General features: G+C 39.4%; 1 protein-coding gene across 2 annotated transcripts in view; it reads left to right on the forward strand.

Annotated features, from left to right (window-relative positions):
* nlgn2a (neuroligin 2a) overlaps positions 1–23,694 on the forward strand; it is a 233,541-nt gene that overhangs the window by 107,489 nt on the left and 102,358 nt on the right. The window contains exon 3 of one of the 2 annotated variants that reach the window (XM_065950221.1): positions 9,887–9,940. The exons of the other annotated variant lie outside the window; for it this stretch is intronic. Coding sequence (XP_065806293.1) covers positions 9,887–9,940 — 54 coding nt within the window. The remainder of the gene's footprint in view (positions 1–9,886; positions 9,941–23,694) is intronic. 2 annotated transcript variants of the gene reach the window in all.

A 23,694-nucleotide genomic window follows, 5' to 3' on the forward strand; every position in this document is an offset into this window, starting at 1 on the left:
CTCCCACTTGATGATTACCACTCGTAAATGTCACAACATCTGCTTCCCCACAACTCTCCACATCTCTGTTTGTCTTTTTCTCTTTGTCTGAGCCTCACATAATCTCTAACATCTCTCTTTCTTCCTCACATTCATCTCTTTATCTCATGGTCTTTTTCTTCTATCCCTCTCTTACCCTCCCTCCACTGCAGCAACTTTTATCCTCCTATTTCCCATCTCTGCATCCCAACTACTTCCTCTTCCACCCAATCTTTTCATGCCTTTCCACTGCTGGTAAAGAATCCCCTCTGGCCCCTCTCACAACATCCTTTCCCCCTTCAAACCTGTCTCATTTTTCTCCCCTTACAACCTTGATACCTGTACAAATAACAGTCCCTTTCTCATTTTCTTTTTGGCTTCACCTTACTTTTCCTTTCTAACGCACACACTGATTTTCTTTCCCTCTGTCTCTTTAAACACACATCTTTCTTTAAAGTCCTTTGTCAGCATCCTCTCTACATCTTTCTTTCTCTTTTAGTTTCCCTTGCCTATCTGTCTTAGACTTAATTATACCTCCCCCAACATCCAGGTTGGAACACTGACGCTCTCCGTCTGAGGCTTGAGTATAAGGTAGTAGGAGAATGAAAAGGAAGAGTTGACATGAAAAGAGAGAAATGGAAGGGAAATAGAGAAGCTAAATTCTAACAGAATTGAAACGGGACAAGAAGGAGAGAGGGTAAGAGAAAGAAGAGGATTCATGATGGGAAAGTGTCTCACAGTACTTCTGACTTTGCACCACTGCTACATTATGTTACACAAGTTACACTAACAAGTGTGCATGCTGCTCTGTTAGAATCACAAAAAAAAGGAAAATAAACCTTTGAGAAGTGAAAAAATACCCTGCTTTATCTTATAATTTACTGAAGGTTGTACCAGGTAGGGAAGAAAAGCAACTTAATTGCTTAAAGGCTTTCTATGTGATTTTTCACACTTAAATGTAATATAAATCAAGTATATCCTCTGAAAATAACTCTGTGAGTCATGACTGTCTACAATGGGTGTAACACCCGAGTCCCACTGTCTGTGATGTTTTCAGAGTTTTTAAGAGTCCTATCTTCACTTTGTTTACATCGCCCGGACGGCCGGCTGACTCCTCCCCTCATGTATAAAAGTTGTTTAATTGAGGGACTAGAGAAAAGAAGAATAACATACTGTACTCACTGCTTAACTGTGTTTCTAGATCACGCTCATTTCAGGTAAATTTACATGCAGTGTGAAGATACGAGCATAATAAAGATCGCTAGCATTAGCATGCTAACACAACAATGCAGCGCAAGTTGTTTTGGTTTCATGCTGGTGCTCAAGGGCGACATCTGCTGGATCAGAAAATCACATATAAAGCCTGTTACACCCATTGTAGACAGTCATGACTCACAGAGTTATTTTCAGAGGATATACTTGATTTCTGCTACCTGTAAGTGTGAAAAATCACATATAAAGCCTTTAATGTACAAAAAAAAAATGTTTTTCAATCAATTTATTAATAAATATATGAGCTTTATGTTCATGATTTACCGGTAAGGGAAGGACATATGAGCAGACATACTAAAAAGTTGTTGTTTGAATATAGGACAGAAAAGAGCTAGTTGTGAGCCAGAGTAAGACAATCTGCTCACACTTGAAATGAGTTTTTGAATGGCAGCTGGTTATCTCCAACACCAATTTAACCAATGCAGTACCAAACCAAGACATAATGGAATACAAAACTCATATTTTTATAATTGTGTTTAATTTTCTCTGTCGAAAAAATTGTAGAAATGGAAATGTGGAAATATGTTTTGGTGGGGTGTTATTAATTCAGTTAATGCCTGAAAAGGAATCCTTGTAGTTTACAGACATAAATACATCTTACACATCTGCAGAACCACCCAAACATATTTAATTCATCTGTTGTTTTTATGTACACTCTCTCAACAGAATGGATGAAGCATTAGACTGAAATAGGCCAAAGCCAGTTCAACCACATCACATTCTTCTTCTTCAGAAGGAAGAATTTCAATCAGGGGAGACTTCATGAAGAGTGAACATTAATTTATTTAACAGTTTAGGAAAAGATAAATGTGCAATGTCTTTGGCGATTAGACTCTGTCATGATGACTTCATGCACTCAGAGGGGTACCAAGACTGACAGCAGGATAGGACACGCCTCCACCCCAACTCCTGGAGTCTAGACACCGGTGGTGGTGATCTGGTCTTTGAGGCATAAGTCTCTCTCTCTGTGGCAGAGAGTTTGATCAATAAGAGCCCAAACCTGTGCTTAAAGTCCCACTAGAATTATTAAATCAAAACTAGAAAATTCATACAAACATATATTTTTTAGCTCTATTAGAGCAGCCAGACTGCTACAGGATAATGAAGGCCTAGTGCTGAATTGTGTCTTGTTTTGCTGCTCTTACCCAGATAACAGAAGCTTAAAGGACGTTTAGTGTGCAGACTTTTCTGTCTCCTTTAGGACTGCTACAGTAAACCTATGCCTTGGTCGTTGTTCGAGCTGGCATCCTTCAGTCCTGTCAGTATCATCATCGGCCTTTCTCCAATAACTTTGACTTCTTCAAAAGTTCTATTAATCATCTCATACAAGGTTATTGTGTATTGATTGAGATGGACAGACTTTAGGGAGAGATGCCCCCGGTAGTGTCCATAAGAAGTCTTCTGACTCAGCAAGACATGCAGGAAGCCAGAACATTGTATTTCCAGGGCTGCAAGGTATTGGAAAAGTGTCTTTTTTTCAGCAATTTGTAGTCGCGATTGCAAAAATGCAGGATGTGTGACATGATTAGATAAAATCTTTACATACTGTCAGTTGTTCAAATGCCTTCTAAAGTTACATGGAATAAGAAACACATGCCTGATGGGGCTAAGGTTAGTAAAATGTGCATAGCCAAGGAACAAACAGCTTCATCCATATAGATACTGAAAGATTTTAACATTGCAAGTTTTTAAGATTGTCTTACAGCAAGGAGTGTGTCCAGACTTTTTGGACTGGGGTGGCCCAAATGGGGCTTTGACTTGTTCAAGGGGGGCCGGAAGTTTGTGTGCACGAACATGAAGGAAGCGCATTTATTTACCCCTTCTGTCTGCACCAATCACATCGACTTTTAAGTAACAAAGGATAATGACAGCATACACATCTTCCAAGTGTAATTCTTCAAGGACCCAAAAAAAGGGGGTTCAAAGTATTTTTTTTAAATTGTAAACAAACATCTGCACTCTGAAAACTATGAGCGACCTGTTGCAACACAGCCTGAATGGTGGATTTCTAAATAAGTCCCACCTCTGTCAAGGCAAATAGCCAATCAAACTTAAGGATTTTGTGGCGGCATCATTGGGTGGCCAATAGGATTCCAAGGACAATCCCTGGCCACCCCTCTGGACACGCCCCCTTGCTCACAGAACCCCTGCCAGAGTAACTTTCATAAAATGAATCTCAAAGCTTTGTTTTGCCTGTGGCAGAGGGTTCACTGCAGGTGAAGTCAGCAAAAAGTGCTGGTCAAGCATATCCAACAGGGAGCAGTCCAACCAGCCCAGTGCATTCTGGGTGATGAAGTATTTGAACCCTTTTAGGCAGATGGAAATGATATAGGCCACTTTTCTGGAATTTCTCTGACTATGTACTGTAGCATCGATTTCAACTATTGTATCACCTTTCTACTGCATAGATAGTCTACTTTTATGACAAGTCTCTCTCCCCCAGCGGCAAATTTCCACTTTAGATAATATTTTAGCATCCTGCGCTTAACCAGATGCAAATGCATAGCGACAAAATCTGCTAAAAGGTACTTTAGGGCAAGTGTCTTTATATTTCCTCTGTAGGTCAATCAATGTTTTTTTTGCCTCCGTTTATGAGCCGCTCACATTCACACTGCTGCTACATGTTAACTTGCATGTCACTGTGCGCAGGGCGTTATACATGTAGCTTGTGTGTTAATTTTCGACAAACAGGCAGAAAATGGGTGGATTCTGTTCACCAGCCTGTCGATCTGTGCACCTCTTCTGTGAATATCATCACTGTGCATTTACCCAAAACTCTGCATCCTTGCTTTACTACCTTGTTATTTTATATTGATGTTCATTAACGTCCCTATGAAATGTATGGTGCAGCCGTATAGCCCATGCACAGGGGGGGTACATGTTGCATTTTGTAGCCGTAAATTGATTCACTTTGCACTTCTCCAACATTAAAGGATGATGTGCTATTAAAGGAGCGTCTTGTCTTATGGTCTTCACATTTTGTATCCCGCCTTTATGAGACAATGCTGTCTAATAAACAGTCATGCAAATCACATCATTTAATTGAGGGAACTGAATTGAGACCTAATTATAGAAGAGCGGCAGAAAACTGATTGTGACAGGGTGACTAATGACGGCTTTATAAATCCATTAAGAACATTTCTGAAGGGTGAATGTTGAACGCCACCTGACAGGACAGCAGCTCCTCTGCCTCACACGGGGGGGGGGGGGGCTGTTTTAACTTGCCATTCATCTGAAAAAACAACTTCACAGTTTTGTCTGTGGTGTAGTCACAGCTTACTCATGGCAGCTACTCATCTGTGACCTGCCCACACGCAGAAACACTCGCAGAGTTTAGTGGCTAAGAGAGCAGTGGTGTGTGATAATGAAGCAGAAGATCGCTGTTATAGTACGTCTTCCGTCTTGCTTGCATGCTTGGTTTGTCTGTACATCTGACTACAGCATCTCTCTTTCACTGCCCAGACGTTCTACTTCCAATGCATGAAATAGAGAATGTGGGTGAACGACTTTCACGTCGCACTCATCCAAATTACTCATCTAAAACCTCCCCTCTCTCTCTCTCTCTCTCTCTCTCTCTCTCTCTCTCTCTCTCTCTCTCTCTCTCTCTCTCTCTCTCTCTCTCTCTCTCTCTCTCACACGCTTGTGCACAAATTTCTGCAGCAGTATTTTAGCTCTCGGACAACAAATATGTCCCACATCTCTTTCCTCGCACATAAACACACGCGCGACACTTTGTGTGCATCTACTAACAAGCGTCCATCATTCATGTTCGCCCGCTCACTCACAAGCTGTCAGACGCGGTTCCATTTCCTCATAGATCTTGCCGGACTGGCACACATTGCCCAAATGAGCTACTCAACACCTACTTACTTATGTGCCTACACACACGCACACACGCACACGCACACGCACACGCACACGCACACACGCACGCACGCGCACACACACACACACACACACACACACAAACACACACACACAGGGCATGTATTCAAAAACATGGAGAGAATACAGCTTTAATATTGTCATATTTTCTCTTAATTCTAAGATTTTATTTCTTACTTCTTCACCACACCTCCTGCTTTCCAGTCTGTGTTCTATATCGGTCTTGCATTGCATGAGCTGTACAAGGAGGACGTGTGTTTACTGTTCATATGTTTATATTAGTGTATATGTGTGTGTGTGTGTGTGTGTGTGTGTGTGTGTGTGTGTGTGTGTGTTGCCATTGGGAGAAATGGAGCTGAAGTGAAGCCTTACATAACTCGGCTTCAAAGTGAGCTGCAGTCGGCCGGCTGTAAAGGCACGGTGAAGAAACACAAGGAGAGAGAGAGAGAGAGAGAGAGAGAGAGGGGGGGGGGGGGAGGGAGAGAGAGAGAGCGAGAGAAGGAATCTGTAAAACAGAGAGGAGGATGAAAGGAGGAGACTTAAAAGAGGAGAGAGAGGGTTAACAACACAAAGGAGAAATGTTCTTTCTGAACTTTTTTTATATATGGAAATATATCAAGGTTAATTAGCTGGAATCAGAAAAAGAACATGCATCACACATGGTCTTTAAGCTTCTTCTTAAGCTTCAGAAAGATGTCCATTTTCTAATGCAAATGTTCAACTACTGTCTATACTTGCTGTGCTATGATTTTATTTGATGTTATTTTTGTCATCTCTAGATATAGTTTGGTGTGTGTGTCCGTGAAAAGAAAGAGAGAGAGAGAGAGAGAGAGAGAGAGAGAGAGAGAGAGAGAGAGAGAGAGAGAGAGTTTTGATGGGAGGGGGTTGATGGGAGTTGGGGTATGGTTCTCCATCAAATTGCCCCTGTCGCCTCAGCTCCTGTGATTGGGAAAAGAGTCTTAAAATGTCAAGAAAAACCAGCCATTTTTTTTCTCTCCTGCCACGGGCTTGATTCCCGGCACTGCCAGGCTCCTCGCTCGCTCATTGCAAAAAGATGTCAATCAAGCTCAGTTTTTTACACTTCCTCTCAGCACGTCGCTGGGACCGTTAATGGTTGCTTGATTTCTACTCTCCTCATTTTGCCGCCCCCCCCCCTCCAAAAAAAGTTAGTGTGGTTCCTTTGATGGATGGGCTCCTATTTGAACTTTTCTCTGACTTTACAAACTTCTTAGTTAATAGTTTTAACAGGCATCAGTCATTACCAAATCTCCATGGTCACTTTGCACTTTGTGTGGCTAATATAAGAAACAACTGGTGAGGAGCTTCAGGTGATTAAGTATGTATCAGATGAGTTTGAACTGAAAAAGATTTGCTTCTTTTTGATATTTGTAGAGCAAAAGTGTGTTATGTCATTCCTACTTTCATTAACCTGTTCAGAGAATCTCTACCAAGGTCCACTAAGTATCCTCTTCATATCTACATCTCACACTCTTTACTTTAATAAACGCTCCATTGATGCAATTGTGAAGTAGACCTTGAGCTATGTTTTTATTTTATTTTTAAGGACCAGACTGAGCTTTAATGTTGAAAGGTTTTACAGATTTTTCACTTGGTTAATGATTTCTTCTCAAAAATAGCATACATCTGTTTGCCATAAAAACTCTGCTTTCTGTACAAGTTTTAACTTTTATTTTGAAATATAACAACATTTTGCAATAAAATGAAAGCTATCCAGTTTTACAATCAATAAATGATACAGGTATCACACATTTTAAAGGTCACATATTATGCATAATACACTTTACCATGTGTTTCTAACACTAATATGTATCAGTACCCTGCCAAGAAACCCCCTAAATTATGAGAAAAGTAAATCCTCTCCATCTTTTGCCTGCTCCATTTTCTAGAAAATGTGTGCTCATACCAAGCGGCAACCTCCTGTGTTGAAAAATGAAGCCGTTGCAGAAGTGTAAGATCCTGCAGGTCCGCTTGAAGACCGGCCTCAGCTCCAGCTCTTAATCTGTTTTTAGGAACCCCCCTTCAGTAACATATGGGTAATGTCACTCAGGCTTCTTCCAATAATATGTGTATGTAATAATATGTAATAATATTTTCTATGGCTCAAACAGGCTGTTTGGAGATGTTCCCTTCATGACATCACAAAGGGCAGTAGCCCCTCCCCCAGGTGGGTGACACTCCCACAGCTAGGTGTTTGTTCTGCCCTCTGAGTCTGCCTTCTCACCGTAAACAATAGGACATGGAGCGAGAAAGACCGAGTACACCCAAGCCCTTCCAGAGAGGTGGCATGGTCAGGCACAGCTCATTTACATATTTAAAGGTACAGACACAGAAACAGCCTGTTCTGAGCAGGGCTGAACTAGAGGGGTTTATAGACATGATCAAATACAGGATCAGAGTGGAAGAAACTTCACACACATGTTTTGAGGAGCTCTGAGACTTATTTACACTGAAGAGGAGGAGGATATGTGACCTTTAAAATATAATAAGAAAACCTCATAAAATGTATTTTTAACATTTCTCACTCTTTATACTTGTGATGATATTATTAATTTCAGCTTTTCAACAGGCTCTACCCTACTCTAACCGTAAATATTAAACATGTTTACAATATTAACTGTTGCATATCTTGTTCCTACAGCTCCACTGTATGTTGCATTCGATCGTGAGGAATTTTGCAAGAGTTTTGGTTTTGAGGGTCTCGACTGTGTTGGTTCTCAAATGAAATCAGTTCGTGTAAGCTGTTATTTTTTTGGTCAAATTGTTGCTTTCCAAACGCAATAACAAAAATAACCTGTAATCTGTCATCGTGTGTCAGCCTGTGTGCGGTCTCACACATTTTCAACACTTGTAAAGATTCACCAGCTACTACCAGCTTCCACAGAGTTCTTTGATGCAAGAATTTTAAAATGCCTGGATGTAAACCAGTGCCTGTTTGTATTAAAAAAAACACAGTATTTATGCTTTCCACATTTAAGTTGTTTATTGATTTGACTTTTCATGAAACAGGATCAGCACCAGTCGATAGGTGCTCAAATAAACATCTGAGGAGTCTAATCTTAATGATTTCCTCTGAACTACCAGGTCTCTTTTTCCCACAACTTTTAACCTGGGTTGAGTTTTTTGGAAAGGGTTTAAACTGTTTGCTTAATGTATATCATGTTCTCTGTTCCTTTTTCTGTGAAATATCTGTGTTTGAGTTGCAACTCTTGCCTGTACTGAATCAAGAGACGAGATGTTATATAAGTTATTTTTCTTACACTTTCCACTGACTTAAATCAAAACCTTTGCCCAAAAAGTGAAACCTCATGAAGTGGAATTATCCAATTGGAGCGATGAAAGGCTGAGCGTGTTTTTGTCATATCTGAATGTAGAGGTGAAGAGTTCTTTTTTTCTACCAACATTTACTCTCTGAAGGTTGATGTTAACGGCATTCAGACACAACTTTTGTTGCATACAAAGAGGTCATGTGATTCTTTTATGTGATTTCTTAACATGAAAAATGACAGGTGGTGGAATGGTATAAAAAAATCTGTGGTCGAGCAGAGTTTTTTGTATTTGTTCTTTGACGCCTCACTCCATGTTTCAGCTCAGTTTATTCACTAATAAAAGAAAATAATCAGGGTGGAAAAAGGAGGTGTTCCCCCCCCCCCCCCCTCTCTCTTTCTCTGTCTTCCTTTCTTTGCTTCCTGTCACTCTTTCAATTTATAAAAAAACACAGCCAGTGGGCAGATGGGGATCAAATTACATTCACCTTTTACCTGCACTCCTCTGCGCAATTAGAGTCACGCTTACTTGTCATTTCAAATTGACACACTGCTGTTGTGCTGTGTAATTATTTACCTGCCTGGGGAAAAGCTCTCTGGTTTAACCAATAAATAATGACAACAACACACACACACACACACACACACAACACACAAAAGCACCTGTGCACTGTTTTATCTGCAACATGTTTAACATGTCTTTTAACCATTACAGGGTCATGTCTAATTAAAGGTGTCATTGTGTCCAGTGTGTCTGCATCAAACTGTGCAGTTGACTCATGTTTTGCAACAGCCCTTTAAAATGTTTCTGTGCTTTTAATGCCGAACGGTCAGCATTCACATTTTGAGGTTTGAGCATCAGGACCCAAACCAGCCAATCTCCCCTAGGTGCCCTCTTCTTTGCCTGTTCTTTTTTAATACATCCAACTTTTTATGGTCATATGGTGGGAGGTAAATGTCCTCTTCTTCAAACTACAGAGGCCTTATTACTCAACAATCCCCCCAATCCTTCATCAACCCAATACACCACCCACCCACCCACCCACCCAGCACCCGAAGAATTGAAAGGCTCAGGCGACCAACAGGGTTTAAAGGAGAGAGAGCGAAAGAGGGACCACAAACAAATAAAAGCAGCCCTTTTCTTCTGCAGGGGGAAAGAAGGCAATCCAAAAACCAGCGTTCTTTGATCTTGTGTCTTTTCTTGTGATAAATCTGTGTCTGTGATGCCTTTTGTTTTTGCTTTTGTACTCTTTTTAAAAGGAAAAAAAACAACAAAGCAAATAAGCAGCCATGAACTCTTGCTGATTTGTCCTTTTTGCTCTTTCTTCTTTTCTTTTTTTGATATTCTTTTTTTTTCCGTTTTTTGCCAGTAATCTTTTTTGAATTTTCTCTTTTCTCTTTTTCCCCCCTTTTTTTCTTAACCCTAGGTCCGCTCACAAAAAAAACTGATGAATCTTCAATGAACAAGCCTCGAGACGAAGGTATTTTTGTTGCATGTTTTTCCTTTTTTCTTGTTTTGAAGTCTTTTTGGGGGGGGATGTGTACACATTACAGTAGAGTGGAAAACACACACACAAGTGCACACACAGGTCAAACATCTCTTGGGTGGGACTTGAGATGCACACCGGTGTGTTGGTGTAAGTGTATGTGCTGACCATTGCAATTAAAAAGCTGTCTTTGCTATGCTAATCATTAGCCTTATGTAACCTTGATGATCATAACGCCTGGCTAATGGAACCCCGATACCCTTCATTATAAAGTCATCTGCAGGCGGCTGTGTGTGTTTTCCGGAGGTCCTTGTGTGCCTCTCAAACAAAAGAGGGCCTTTGACTTCATCATCACCACCGTGCCCTTGGAAATACACTGGCCAACTAACAGCATTGTCACTGCACAACAAAGCACCCATTGAGTACAGCGTACACAATGAGGCACATTATTATGGCGCCTCAATCCCCTGCTCAAGGATGAAATTGCTATTGAGTAAGGACCTACACCAACATTAAGCTAGTCTTATTCCAAGTCAATGATGATAACATCAAATCAAGCAAGGACAAAAAACAAATAAAAATGGGGACATCCAAGGACGCCCCACTTTTGAAGATTTGGCTGTAACGGTGAGGACGCAGAACTCCCAGCCTGCTGTTAATTTATCTCCCACCTGCAGCACTTACAGTACACTGAGGAGGGGGTTTTATCTGCTCTTTCACCCCCCCCCACTCCCCCCTTTCACTTGTTTCTTGGGGAAAAGATGACTGGTGATATTTTGATGCATATTTCTCTTTATGCTATTTTGAGGGGGTTGTGCGGGTGAATCTTTTTCTTGCTCCGTGATGCTCTTTGATTTGCGATGTTTTTTTGAAGTTCGGAGTCGAAAGGAAGTTTGACGCAAGAGGATTTTCTTGGGGATCTAAGGCGCCCGGCACAGACACAACTTTTTGAGCTGCCACAGGCAGCTGGGAGTCAAGTCCAGTAAAGATACTTTCCCCTCTCCTCTAAATAAGTCATGCATCCATTATCATTATGTACTGTATGATCAATGTTTTAATGTCTAATTCCAATAAACCATCTCAGGTACAAAAGCTCAAACTGGACATCCACCCAGATATAAGGGTAAAACTTTAGTTAGCCATTACACAAGCAGACAGTCTGCTAAGGGACTTCATTAAACACACCACTCTACAAAAGTCAGATCATTTCCTGTGTTAAGGAATACACATTATAAGAGCAAGGACAAATGCAGCCAGCCTGTTTCCACTGGACACAAACTGGAAATTACATCCTGCACAGTCCATTAGTACCACCGGTATTATTGCAATGGCTGGATTATAAGAATCACTGAGGTCATTCTGCATACCAAAGTTCACCACATCCATCAATAAAGGGAGGCACAAATGAGAGTCTTTTAAAATGTTTGCAGCCATTTTCTTCATGAATTATTGTGTTCAATGACGTTTAATGTTTCTCCCAATTCTGGAAATGCTCTTTCAAAACCTTTTCCACGCTCCTGTTAATATAACTCTGAAGACGAGAAGCTATACCTGTTGTTTTATTTGATTATCTTTAAGTATATTTGTTATAGAAATGTAATTGTAACTCATATTTGTGTTGGACTCATTGCAACTTAACTTGGATGTTGCAGTTTTACAGCGTACAGTTTGACACTTAAATGATGTTTTCACGCACATCTGCTGAACGAGAACAAATGAACCTGCTCTCCCTTAAAATATCCGATGTGCAAGAATAATCAGGATTCTGTACGTCATCATAGGGCTCACTATGTTTGTAACATAAGTTCTGTGTGAATATTTGCCATTTTGAAATCAGAGGCATCTTAGGCCCAGATGTTAAAAATATCACAGCAATAATATCTATTCATGTTTGTTAGAGTGATTGACAACAAGCACATAACATTTATGAATATTTAATGAGATAATCCAACGTCTTTATATTAGTTTGACTATCAGACATGAATTTTCACTCCAGACAGAATATATGTCTTTAACATGCAGTGTTTGGAAGTTACTACAAATTGAGGCATCACATGTTTACCCACATTTTTCAGTTGCTTGGTGGTTAAATAACTGTTTGTTAAATCAAAAACTGTAGCTTCTTAGTGGCTCTAACTGATTGATCAAGAAATGAGCTAACGTCCAATCAAATTACGTTTCCCAACCGCACCTGAAGGTTGCATACAGTGGAACCTTCTACTCAAGATTCAAGATGAACTTTATTATCTCACAAAGTGAGAAAAGTGTCTTAGGCTGAAAAAAAAAAAAACCCTTTTAAGGATCAGTTAATGACATCACCATGTAGACCGACGAATGTGTAGCTGACCGATGTACTTCAGTATAGTGATTACATCACTGCATCTGCTGCTGGTGTTTGATACAGACACACAAGCTTCAGTTGAGTAGATGGAGAACCCCATTCAAGTGATTCCCTTAAACCCACCACATCTACAACATTATAATAATTTGACTTTTAATGGGGGTCTGCAAACATTAAAATGTATCATGTATAGGGATAGGGTGTGGTACGATGAGCCAGTGGGTAAATTGACCCCTCTCTTGTTACTGTGCTAATGTGGACATTCTCTCTCATTTGGATGGAGGATTGCTTCATACATGCACTAATAAAATATCAATTGGCTGTAAAAAAAATAAATAAATAAATAAAGTGTTTCAGGATACAGTAAAATGCTAAAGTTTTAAAACCATGTGAATGGATTTACTGTAGTTTTCCCCCCTCCCAATTATTTTTTTTAGCTATGGGGCAAAGAAGCCCAAGACATGTAGCATAGATTCAGGCAGTTTTTTACCTTACACTACCATGAAGCAATGATGGTAGGTCTTTGTCTGTTACGAGCTACAACTCTGAGTATCAATAAATTAAATTCAATCAATGTATGTTTGTGTAGCGCCAAATGTTCAAAACAAGAGTTCTCTTAAGACACTCAGCATAACGAGCAGGTCTAGACCTTACCTTGTGTTGTATAATATACAAAGACCAGAGGTGTAAAGAGTACTAATGTATTCTACTCAAGTAAAAGTACTGTTACTTTGATAAAATTTTACTTAAGTACAAGTAAAGTACCAGTTTAAAAATGTACTCAAGTAAAAGTAAAAAGTAACTTGTTTAAAATGTACTTTAAGTAAAAGTTACTTAGTTACTTTTTTGTAACAACGCATCTCTCGTGTATCGTAATAAAAGGACGAGAGGAAATTAATCTCAACGTTTTTTTAGTTAAAGGAAAATCTTTGCAAAGATTTATCTTTTCAGATAAACATTTTCTTTTCTTCCCCATTGACAAAAACAAAATATACATGGATAAAGGTTCAAGTAATCAGCTGTTTTATGAAGGGAAATGTTTAAACTTTTTAAGAAAATACTAAAAAGGGTCTTTGAGAAGGTAAAAGACCATACTCATTGTTATTTAATATTACAAAAGAGCAGGTAAAAGACCTTACTTATTGTTATTTAATATTACAAAAGAGCAGGTAAAAGACCTTACTCATTGTTATTTAATATTACAAAAGAGCAGGTAAAAGACCTTACTTATTGTTATTTAATATTACAAAAGAGCAGGTAAAAGACCTTACTCATTGTTATTTAATATTACAAAAGAGCAGGTAAAAGACCTTACTCATTGTTATTTAATATTACAAAAGAGCAGGTAAAAGACCTTACTTATTGTTATTTAATATTACAAAAGAGCAGGTAAAAGACCTTACTTATTGTTATTTAATATTACAAAAGAGCAGGTAAAAGACCTTACTTATTGTTATATAATATAAGAACTGGATTAATCCATCATGAGCACTTTAGCAACATTTAGCAAAAGTTACAGTGGTAAGAAAAAACAACAACTATATAATATATAAACTATAACTAAATCTTCGGCAGGATCCCAGGCTCATGACGAAACAGTCCTCACAGCCAAGACTGAATCGGGCTTGAAGAAGGGATTTGGGGAGATGGGATAAGATGCAGGAAGAGGGATAGGGAACAAGGGAGGGGGGGGGGGATATTTAATGCAGAGTAACATCTGGCTCAGCTCAACTTATTTTAAAAGCATGTTTAAAATAGTCTAGTAAATTACCACTGATGGCCATGTGTAGAATGCCTGACAGGATTTCCAGTATTGCACAGAAACTATAAAGAGATCATTAACTGAGTGTTTTCATGGGTTACCTTTGTAAGACTGTAATGGGTAAAACAAGCAGGTATATAAAAACACCAGTCAAGTGCGTTTCAACCCAGTAATCACCTGCAAATAGCGCTGCAACAGTGCTGCAACTTTAAACCATGCAGCCAGTTGCAGGATTGCACAAAGCTGCAGCATTGTGTTATCATACACAGTAATACAACGCAACAGGGAGATTAATGCAGAGATCTGTTTTTCAGAGTGGAGAAACTGATGCATTAACCTTGCATGCGCTCTCAATAGATGGCTCCCTTCTTATTTCTCTATCAGAGAAAATAACATCCCGTAACATGATAGACAATTTTTTAATAAAATAAGTTATAAATTACAGAGCCGGCTTTATCTGATAACAGAGGCAGTTGGCACAATCGGTCCATCCATTTTGGGTCCACCGTTTTGTCCTCATTCGTTCAGCTGTGTATCAACAGCCTTTTCAATTTGTGCATGCTTTGAAGCAGCAGATTCTAGGCCATGCAGAAACCTATTCATATGCTATTCTACTCAAGTAAAAAGTACATACTGTACACTCAAGAAGAGCAACAAAGAAATAAAGCAGTATTCTCCACCGGGCTGGATGACTTCATTCAGCTGCTCATGCTCGCTCTCTGCATCAGGTGTGAAGGAGCAGAGGCTAGTGGGCTGCAGCGCTGCTCAGTGCAGGCGTGTGCGTGTGGAGAGAGAGGAGAGGAGTACGCACCGGAGCAAGATTGAGCTAAATCAAGAAAGAGACAGCAAGAGTGTGTTCCACTGCCATCGTGTGTGTCAGCTCTGATCAGAGACAAACCAGAGCCACCTGAGCCCCAAACCTGGAACATATTTCTGCCAGGGACAATGTCACCTCTCTCTGACAGACACACACACACACACACACACACACACACACACACACACACACACACACACACACACACACACACACACACACACACACACACACACACACACACACACACACACACACACACACACAGTAACATACAGGGAGTAGCTTAAACTGGGCCATGCAACAAAAACATGGACATAATCTTACAGGGATTGTTCCAAATGTATTAAACCACATTATTGGACACTGATAAATACAGTGAGTAGTATCATAGTATTACTTTGCAAATCACATAATTTTAAGGATGCAGTGCAGGGATAAACTCCTACTTTTTTGTTTTAAGTGAAAGATGTTAGATTAACTGTGTCCACACTGTCTGCATATTTAAAGCAAATTAACTCTACTGTATAAAGGAAGACGCGTTGTCACATACATGTTAACAGAATATGTATGTGATTTTGGACAAAGACACAGTTTGGAAAGGAAATGACACAAACAGTAATTTCTTGTGTGAGTTCTGGAGAATCTCCATCCTGAAGAAAGCAGGTGAACTCCTGAATTATGTTGTAGTTGTGGCTAAAATAAGCTCGGCAAGATCGAGTGAAAAAGACCTGTGAAAAAACCCTATGAAAAAAACAACTATCAATCCCGTATCTTGTTGTTTGGTTTAAGCCTACCACCCTACCTGCACAAACGCACCATTCTAAGGAAGCTTTTATAATAATAATATGATAGGACTATAGTAGTTCAGGATGGGACTCTTAACAGTCCCAAGGTTTATTTTGGGGCTTTTATTGATAGGACAGGGATTAGTGAGTGAGGAATGGCATGCGGGGAAAGGAGCCACAGGTCGGAATTGAACCTCTGCCGCACGCTGAAAGGATGATATCCTGCGCGCAACATAACTGCTGAGCTATCCGTACCCCAAGAAATACTTTTAAAATAATGAACATCTCTCAAAACCAACCAGAAAACAAAAACGACAACCAACTATGTTCAAGTAAAAAAACAGTTCCCTTGATTTGGTATTGGAATGTTATTAACAAATCAAGGGAATATATTTGAATATCATAAAATACTATTTCCTTATTTTCTTTTCTTTCAATCCTGAAACAACCTTCAGAAATATGTCCAGAAGTCCAATAATATCTAAAAAGCAAACAGACATCCCACGCAGCAAAGGTGGAGGATTCAATTTCAATTGACCAATCTTCTGCCACCTTTCCTATACTCTCCACTTCTTTATTATGTTTATCCTAAAGAGGATATTGGAGAGAGCAACAGCAGGGTAGTGTTTTGAGAGGCAAACATGACGCGGCACTTCATTAGATTGTTGTGATCTGTAATCTGCACTCAGTCACTTAAGACTCCTCGTGTGCTCCAGACAGAAAAATGAAAAAACTCTGATTTCTTTTTAACCATTGAGATCAGCCGCCAACAAATTACAACACAAGCTTTAAATGGTGTTCTCTAATTAAATCTTTGCCTTGGTCTTTGAAATTAAAAACAAACAAGAAAAAAGGACATGAAGATGTCTCGCCTTTACTGCTTTTTTTTAAAACTGAAAATAAACGTAGTGTGTTCTTTTATTCCATCCCTGATTGAAATGGTTATCATCCTTTCAAGTCAGAATGTGTCAAACATGAAATAAATGATGTGGTGGATCTTGGGAGGCTTTTTCCAATAATGCAGTCAATTTTCTTCATGACTGCTGAGGATAAGAATATGAACCATCCAACTGGTTATTTAATTAGAGTATAACATTGGGTGTCATTAATCAAATAAAGCAGTGAAAGGTTTATATTCACCGTCATTGAACCAACCAGTTAACACTGAATTTCTAATAATAGGATACTAATGCTGTTACATCCCCAAACTGATGAGCCTATAGAAGCATTAAATTCAACATTTTGTATTATACAGTGCTTAAAAAGTCAGTGTTATTCAATGACAGGATAGAGATGAAGGCATATTGACTTTCTCTCCGAGGCAGCCGTTTCATTTCACACAAACATTTAATCTGTATTTCATTTAAGTTTGACTTGTAATTTCCTTGGAACGAGGAAATTAAATGTTTGGTAATAACACAAATTTGAACTTGCACGGTCATTTTTATCTTATTTCCTATCCTTAAACAATCTGAAGAGCAATTACACAAACTTGTATGAGGAAGGAGACTGATAGACCTTCAAAAGGTAACCACAGAAAATCAACAGAAAATATTTCCTTTCTTTACTTTTTTTTTCTTGTTAAATTTAAATGTGAAATCTCAAATTGAATAGCAAAGTAGCTGAGCGATGTCTAGACCTGCTCTTTCTGTAAAGTGTCAAAAAGAGATTTATTTATTTTATTTTATTTAACCAGGAAAAAGTCTCATTGAGATTAAAAATCTCTTTTACAAGAGCGTCCTGGCCAAGACAGGCAGCAGCACATCTACAGGGTTTCAGACATAAAACACATAAATACAGGAATCACAAATAGAACTATTCATCAGAATCTGTCAGAAGTCATCAGCCACAAAGTGATCAAAAGGGCAATACGAGTTAGTTCAAACATCTACAGTCAGATATTTCTGCCTCCAGATCATTAAGACGACCTTTAAAAACATTCAAGGAAACCAGTTCCCCAAGATTTCAAGTATCTTGCAACCGATTCCAAGAAGAGGGAGCAGCATACTTGAACGCCCTGTTTCTTCATTGAGTACGGGCTTTAGGGATGGTTAGAAGGTGTAAATCCTGTGAGCCACGATGGTAACTTCCATTACTTTTTAGAAGTATGTAGCTCTGTAGGAAGGATTAAAGCAGACAACACAGAAAACATTAATTATGAATTTCTCAGTACAAATTAAAAATGATTGATCGAGAGACAGCTTTTAAGCACTGAGGGAAAAGGTCAGATATTTTTTTCTACTAGAGCTTTTCAATCTAAATATCTTTGTGTTCGTCCCAAAACATACACATGATCAGTTTAGCCATTGTTTACAGTATGTAAGGAATAATGTGCATTGTTTTATCTAAGTGACACCAGCACATGGTGATCAGAGCCAGTCTTGTCTCACAATAAGGCGGTTCCTCTGTGATAACAACCTACCCACTTTATAACGTCCCACTTTGACATGGTTAGTCCCCAGAAATAAATAATACGAAACAATGGATTTAGAAACGATTAATATTTTTTTATTTCATTTGGCTTGACAGTCTGATAGAATATAAAACAATTAACATGAGATGAGATGAGATGAGATGAGATGAGATTCAACTTTATTGTCATTACACATATACAAGTATAGAGTAACGAAATGAGGTTTGGCATCTCACCAGAAGTGCAAATAAGCAGAAACATATAGCCTTCATAAAACAAGCTAACCTAGCTGTTTGTTACTCACATTAAACTGAACATTTCTACTGATGGTGAAGTGAGACAGGGTGAACAGGTCTGCATGAATCAGTTCAGCACCTGATCATCTCGACACACAATCTGTTGACATGAGCTAATAGAGCGCCACAAGAATGAGTCCTAAAACCTTGAAGTAAGTTAGCATTTGAGCGCCATGCGGTTTAACGTCTAAAAGTCAACAGGGATTTTGAATGGGTTTGTGGTTAGACGCCTGAAATAAGGTCTGTGGTTAACACAAGCTGAAGATATGTTGGTGTTTTGTTAGACCACATAAACTACGTTAGGTAATACCCCCACTTATGAATTTTGAAGTTTTTACATGTCTTTAAAAAGGCGGTTGCTAACAAGAGGCTAAATGTGACTACAGTGGTTGTCGGGGACATTAAACGTCATCACGCCGGAGACACAGAGGCCGGGAATTCTCTCACTAGTCGGAGATGTCTCCTGTAGGTTTAATCTTTAGGTGAATATTATGTTAGTAAACTATTTAAAAAGCTGTGTGGATTAGTTTATCGGAGATCATCTGAAGCATAACGCTAGTAACGTCACAGTCATATGACCGTGGTGTAGTTAGCTTGTAGCAAAATGTTAGCTTTTTACTTCTGTCGGCCGCGTTAACGCTTCAAACATCATGGTGTTCATCTGTGAAGATTATCCTGCTGAACAAAACGCCTACGCTTCAGAAACGTGCGTTTACCACAGAGATTATTTTCTGCAGTGATCCAAAATCCAATGAAAAAATCCCATAGGAGAATTCTCATTAGACCCCATGGAGATGCTACTTCCGGGTTGGCCTACAAAAATATGTCATATGGTTTGTTCTCTAGAAGGCTGTAAACATGTTTATAACTGCTGTAAAAATTAGCATTTTTGAAAGGCTGTGTATGTGACTTCCAGCCATGTGGACACTCGATGAACTGCAGGTTTTTGCAAACAGGACAAAGACAGTAATCTAGAGACAAACAGGTTTAGTGTTTGAAGCATGGGAATGAAAACGTCTCAATAATATCAACTTTTGTGATACAAATGTCCAAAAAAACATTAAAGTGATTGTCTTATTGTCTATATTTGTGTTGATGAATATGTTATAGTTTTTATGAACGTGCATTTTATTATTACTGAACAAGCTCCAGAGAGCTGTGTTTACTGCTCACTGCAGCATTGTCAGCATTCATTACTTATCTCAACTAGGATATTCTAAACAGCATATTCTGAAACCGAGTGCTTAACCCTAAAGCACGTAGGCGCTCAAATTAATAAAGCAGGCACCGAACGCTTGTTAAACTTTATCTGTAAAAGTTGCCGTCCCTGCTGACCGCTGTATTCTCCCAGCAAAACAATGGCTCGGTATCAAACAGGCTTTTGATTAACTGCCTGTGACACTGGCTCTGCGAGAAAAGAAAAGAAAAAAGTAGTTCTCCACCGGCTGAATGAGCGAGCACGCTTTACTGAATCAGCTTTTAATTAAGGTCTTTAAATTGAATGTGTCGCACAACAGCTGAAAACCACCGACAGTATTCCCAGGAATGTTGTTCATTCTTGGCTGCCAGAGATGATTTTTTGTTTTTTTAACAGAGTGGAAGAGAAGAAGAAAGGGGACAGAAAGACATAAACAAAGGGTATTAGGCAGAGTGATGGCAGACACCAGAGGAAGTGTAGATGCTTTGTGTTTGTCGATGGAGACTACTGTCCTGGATGGAAAGATGCTGCATGAGGAGAGTTTGTCTGTGTGAGATATTTATCTCCACTGCATCAAAGTATTTCTCTCGATTTGCTACTTTTTTTGGCTCTCTCTTCCTCCTCCTCTTCCTCCTCCTCCTCCTCTTCCTCTTCCTCTTCCTCTTCCTCTTCCTCTTCCTCCTCCTCTTCCTCTCCGTCCTCCTATTCTTCCTCCTCCTATTCTTCCTCTTCCTCCTCCTCCTCTTCTTCCTCTTCCTCCTCCTCTTCTTCCTCCTCCTCTTCTTCCTCCTCTTCTTCCTCTTCCTCTTCCTCCTCCTCCTCTTCTTCTTCCTCCTCCTCCTCTTCCTCCTCCTCCTTCTCCTCTTCCTCCTCCTCTTCCTCCTCCTCCTTCTCCTCTTCTTCTTCCTCCTCCTCCTCCTCTTCCTCCTCTCTGTCTCTCTGTGTTATGTAGTGTTTCCTCTGTGTTTATAACTCTGCTAACAGATGCTGTCCTTTGGGCCATGCAGCATGTCTCCATATTGTCTTCTTCGTCCCTGATCTCAGATGCACACATTCCCTCTAACAACACTTCCCCCGATTACAGTACTCGCTCACAATCCCTGTTTTGTTTTTTTTCTTTTTGTTTTGTTTTGGAAAAAGAGTGCCATTCCAGGATGGAGACTTGGCACATTTAATCTTTTTCATATAATTAGGAGCATGGAGGGAGATGCTCTCCTGCTAAATCTCTCCACTTCCTGCAGGCTTTTTCTTTCCATAGACGCAGCGTATTATTCAATGCACTTCATACAATACACATTCTAACAGCCAAATGTTGCAAAAAATTGTGAAATACAAATAGACAAAGAGGCCTTGAGCAATCTGAAATTAGACAAATGGAGGCCAGCATCCGTTCTATTATTTATTCTGTTCGCGCTGAGACAAATCACAGCATAGGAAAGAGGTGGCACGGGGACAAGATTGAGCAGTAAATCGAAAAATGATGAAAAGAAAGAAAGGGGAAGAAAGAGAAGAACAAGTAACAGAGAAGAAGAAGAACAGAGCAACATAAGACCAGCTAACTTTGGGGAAAAAATGCTGAATAAAACACCCAAAAAAAAGAAAAGGACAGCATAAGGAAAAGCACAGAAAAGTGACAAAGACTCAGCACAGAATGGCTCAGCACAGTACAGCACAGAATACAATCTTCTGCAGGAAAAAAGGATCAACAGTACTGTCAAACCAACTTTATTTTAACATTACTACAGAGGCTCAATCTCTTGTCTCTTTCTATCACTCCCGTCTCTCGGCGGGCCTGTCGGTTATTTGCTGTTGGAGCGCTCTGCCTCCCTGTTACCTCAAAGCGCGGCCCACGTTGTGTCAAGGTTGTGTCAATACCGCGTCGAATACACCTACTCCATCGTACGCTGACAAGATAGTATTTTATTGAGCTTGAAACCCCCTTTGACAAGACAAAGAAAAGTGAAGAGGAGTGGAAGGAGAGAAGCTGAGGGAAAGATGGAGATGAAAAGGAATCGGAAGGTAGCGGGACAGCGGGCGAGAAAGAAGGAAGAAAGAGAGAGAGCCGCTTGGCGCTGTGTCGCCTGTCAGATAGCTGTGCGCTTGGGAAAAAAAACAAAAAAAACTCAACACCGTTTTTTCTTGTTCTGCACTTGGCTAGGTTTATTGCCATGTGTAATGGCTATAAGGGAAAGCTACAGTGAAAGGCTGGCTCAGCTCCTGCTGCTCTCCTGGATCTCAGGGAACAAAAAAAAACCCTACACTGGCTTTGAGCTAGCCAAGAGCAATTATGGGTCTATTTAATCCAAATCAATAAAGTTTAAACTGCTCACTGGAACAAATGAAGTTTGGAATTGTCAAATTTTATCAAAGCAAAGACCTCACAATAGGCGGTGAGATCAGTAACTTTGGTGACATAATGTTTAGTTTAGTTTTCAGTTTATTTGCACATTTTTTGAAAGAAGAGTCAAACAGAATAGTAAAACAAACAAAAAATAAAACACATGTGCAGGTGAGGTAGAAACCCATGAGGGCTGATCTCAAAACCTCACTTTAAGAGATTAAACAAAGTTAAAATAAAATACAGCAAAAATAACAAAGTAAGAATATTTACTATCACAAATAAACTGTACCCAATTGAAAATTACAAACATTGAAAACATAAAAATAGAGCAATGCAGATGTGCTTGGTGAATGCTCATGTGAGGCGTGATTTTGAAATGTATAAAATGCACATTATGGGATGGGAGGCTTTACTGTACAAGCACTCTGCAGTCTTACCTATCCTGCTGCAGTGCCTGTCTGAGATTTATATACATAGTATATACTGTACCCAGTTCTATGATGGTGCATTGGAGATATGGCCTGTAACTTTGTGGAGAGAATGGTCCCTCTTTAATTATTGATGGATGAAGAGGTGGTGGTTCAGTGTTAGATGGAAAAAGGCTTTGGAGTGGAAGTTGTGCTGTGGAGACGTGCCAGGATTCTTCAATCACTCCAAGACTTATTCAAGTACAGTTGATAGTGTCAGACATTGGGGTGAGGGAGGGGGAAGTGACATGTGTGAAAAGGAGCCACAGGTCAGATTTGAACCCGGGAGTTAGGTTTGGGTTTGTTTCTGCTATAAATCCAATGATGAAAACGTGAAACAGACTGTGGATTATCTTAGAATTTATCCGGCCGAGGTCAGCGAAAACAGCAACAGAACACAAACAGTTGACAAAGTATTCATCTTCATTGTGTTAAGGTACAGCCGAAAACATTCCTTTCCATATTGGATATATCTCTAAAAGGCTAGAAAGATGACATTACCTCGACTTGTTAATGTCAGACATATACATTTCTTTAGCAAACAGTTGTTTCTTCTCAAGTTCAAAACATACTCTTGGCTCCTATCCAAATATAGATCTGCTGCTACGAGATGTCTTACACATACTGTATAAGGTGGACCTAAAAGAAGAATTGCTTTTAATGGTAGACAGATTAAAGTGGTACATTCACAAAGTTACCACCGGGCAACCCGCTTTGAGGGGTACATGGGGCGCTCGGTCTAACCTCTAGGTCAATGACGCCCCCTTTAGTCACTTCTTAATGATACCAATCCACCATCTTGAAACTGGAGTTGATGAAGGGTTGTTTTACCCACTTCAGAGGACGGCTGGTCTAAAGTTGAGAATTTGTAATATAAGGCCTTTGGTATATTTGAAGGGAAGAACTAGCTACTAAGATGCTTTATTTTATTTCACAAAATGTAATTATAGTTTGAATGGAAACATTTCTTTTGAATTTGTGGATATGTTTGCACAAGGTCTTTGTCTTTGTTTACTGGTGGTGAATTATGAACGAGCACTGGCTGCCTTTATTTTTAAACCTATATTTAAATAAATTACAGCTCCTTACCGTGGACTCAGAACACAATGATGTTTAGAGAAAAAGATAAAGATAGTTCCTCGAATATGTATAAATGCTTTGCACTGAGCAAGTCAAGAAAAATGTCAACAACATACTTCATCTTTTTCTTTCCATCTTTTCTACACAATCAGTTGATTTCAGCTTTAGAGTTTACCTTTTGTTCGGCTTCAAAGCAGCAGCTTGAAATGGCAGTAAGAAACATGAACATTCAAATGAAAAAAAAA

Source organism: Labrus bergylta, chromosome 22 (assembly GCF_963930695.1).
Source record: "Labrus bergylta chromosome 22, fLabBer1.1, whole genome shotgun sequence".
NCBI lineage: Eukaryota > Metazoa > Chordata > Actinopteri > Labriformes > Labridae > Labrus > Labrus bergylta.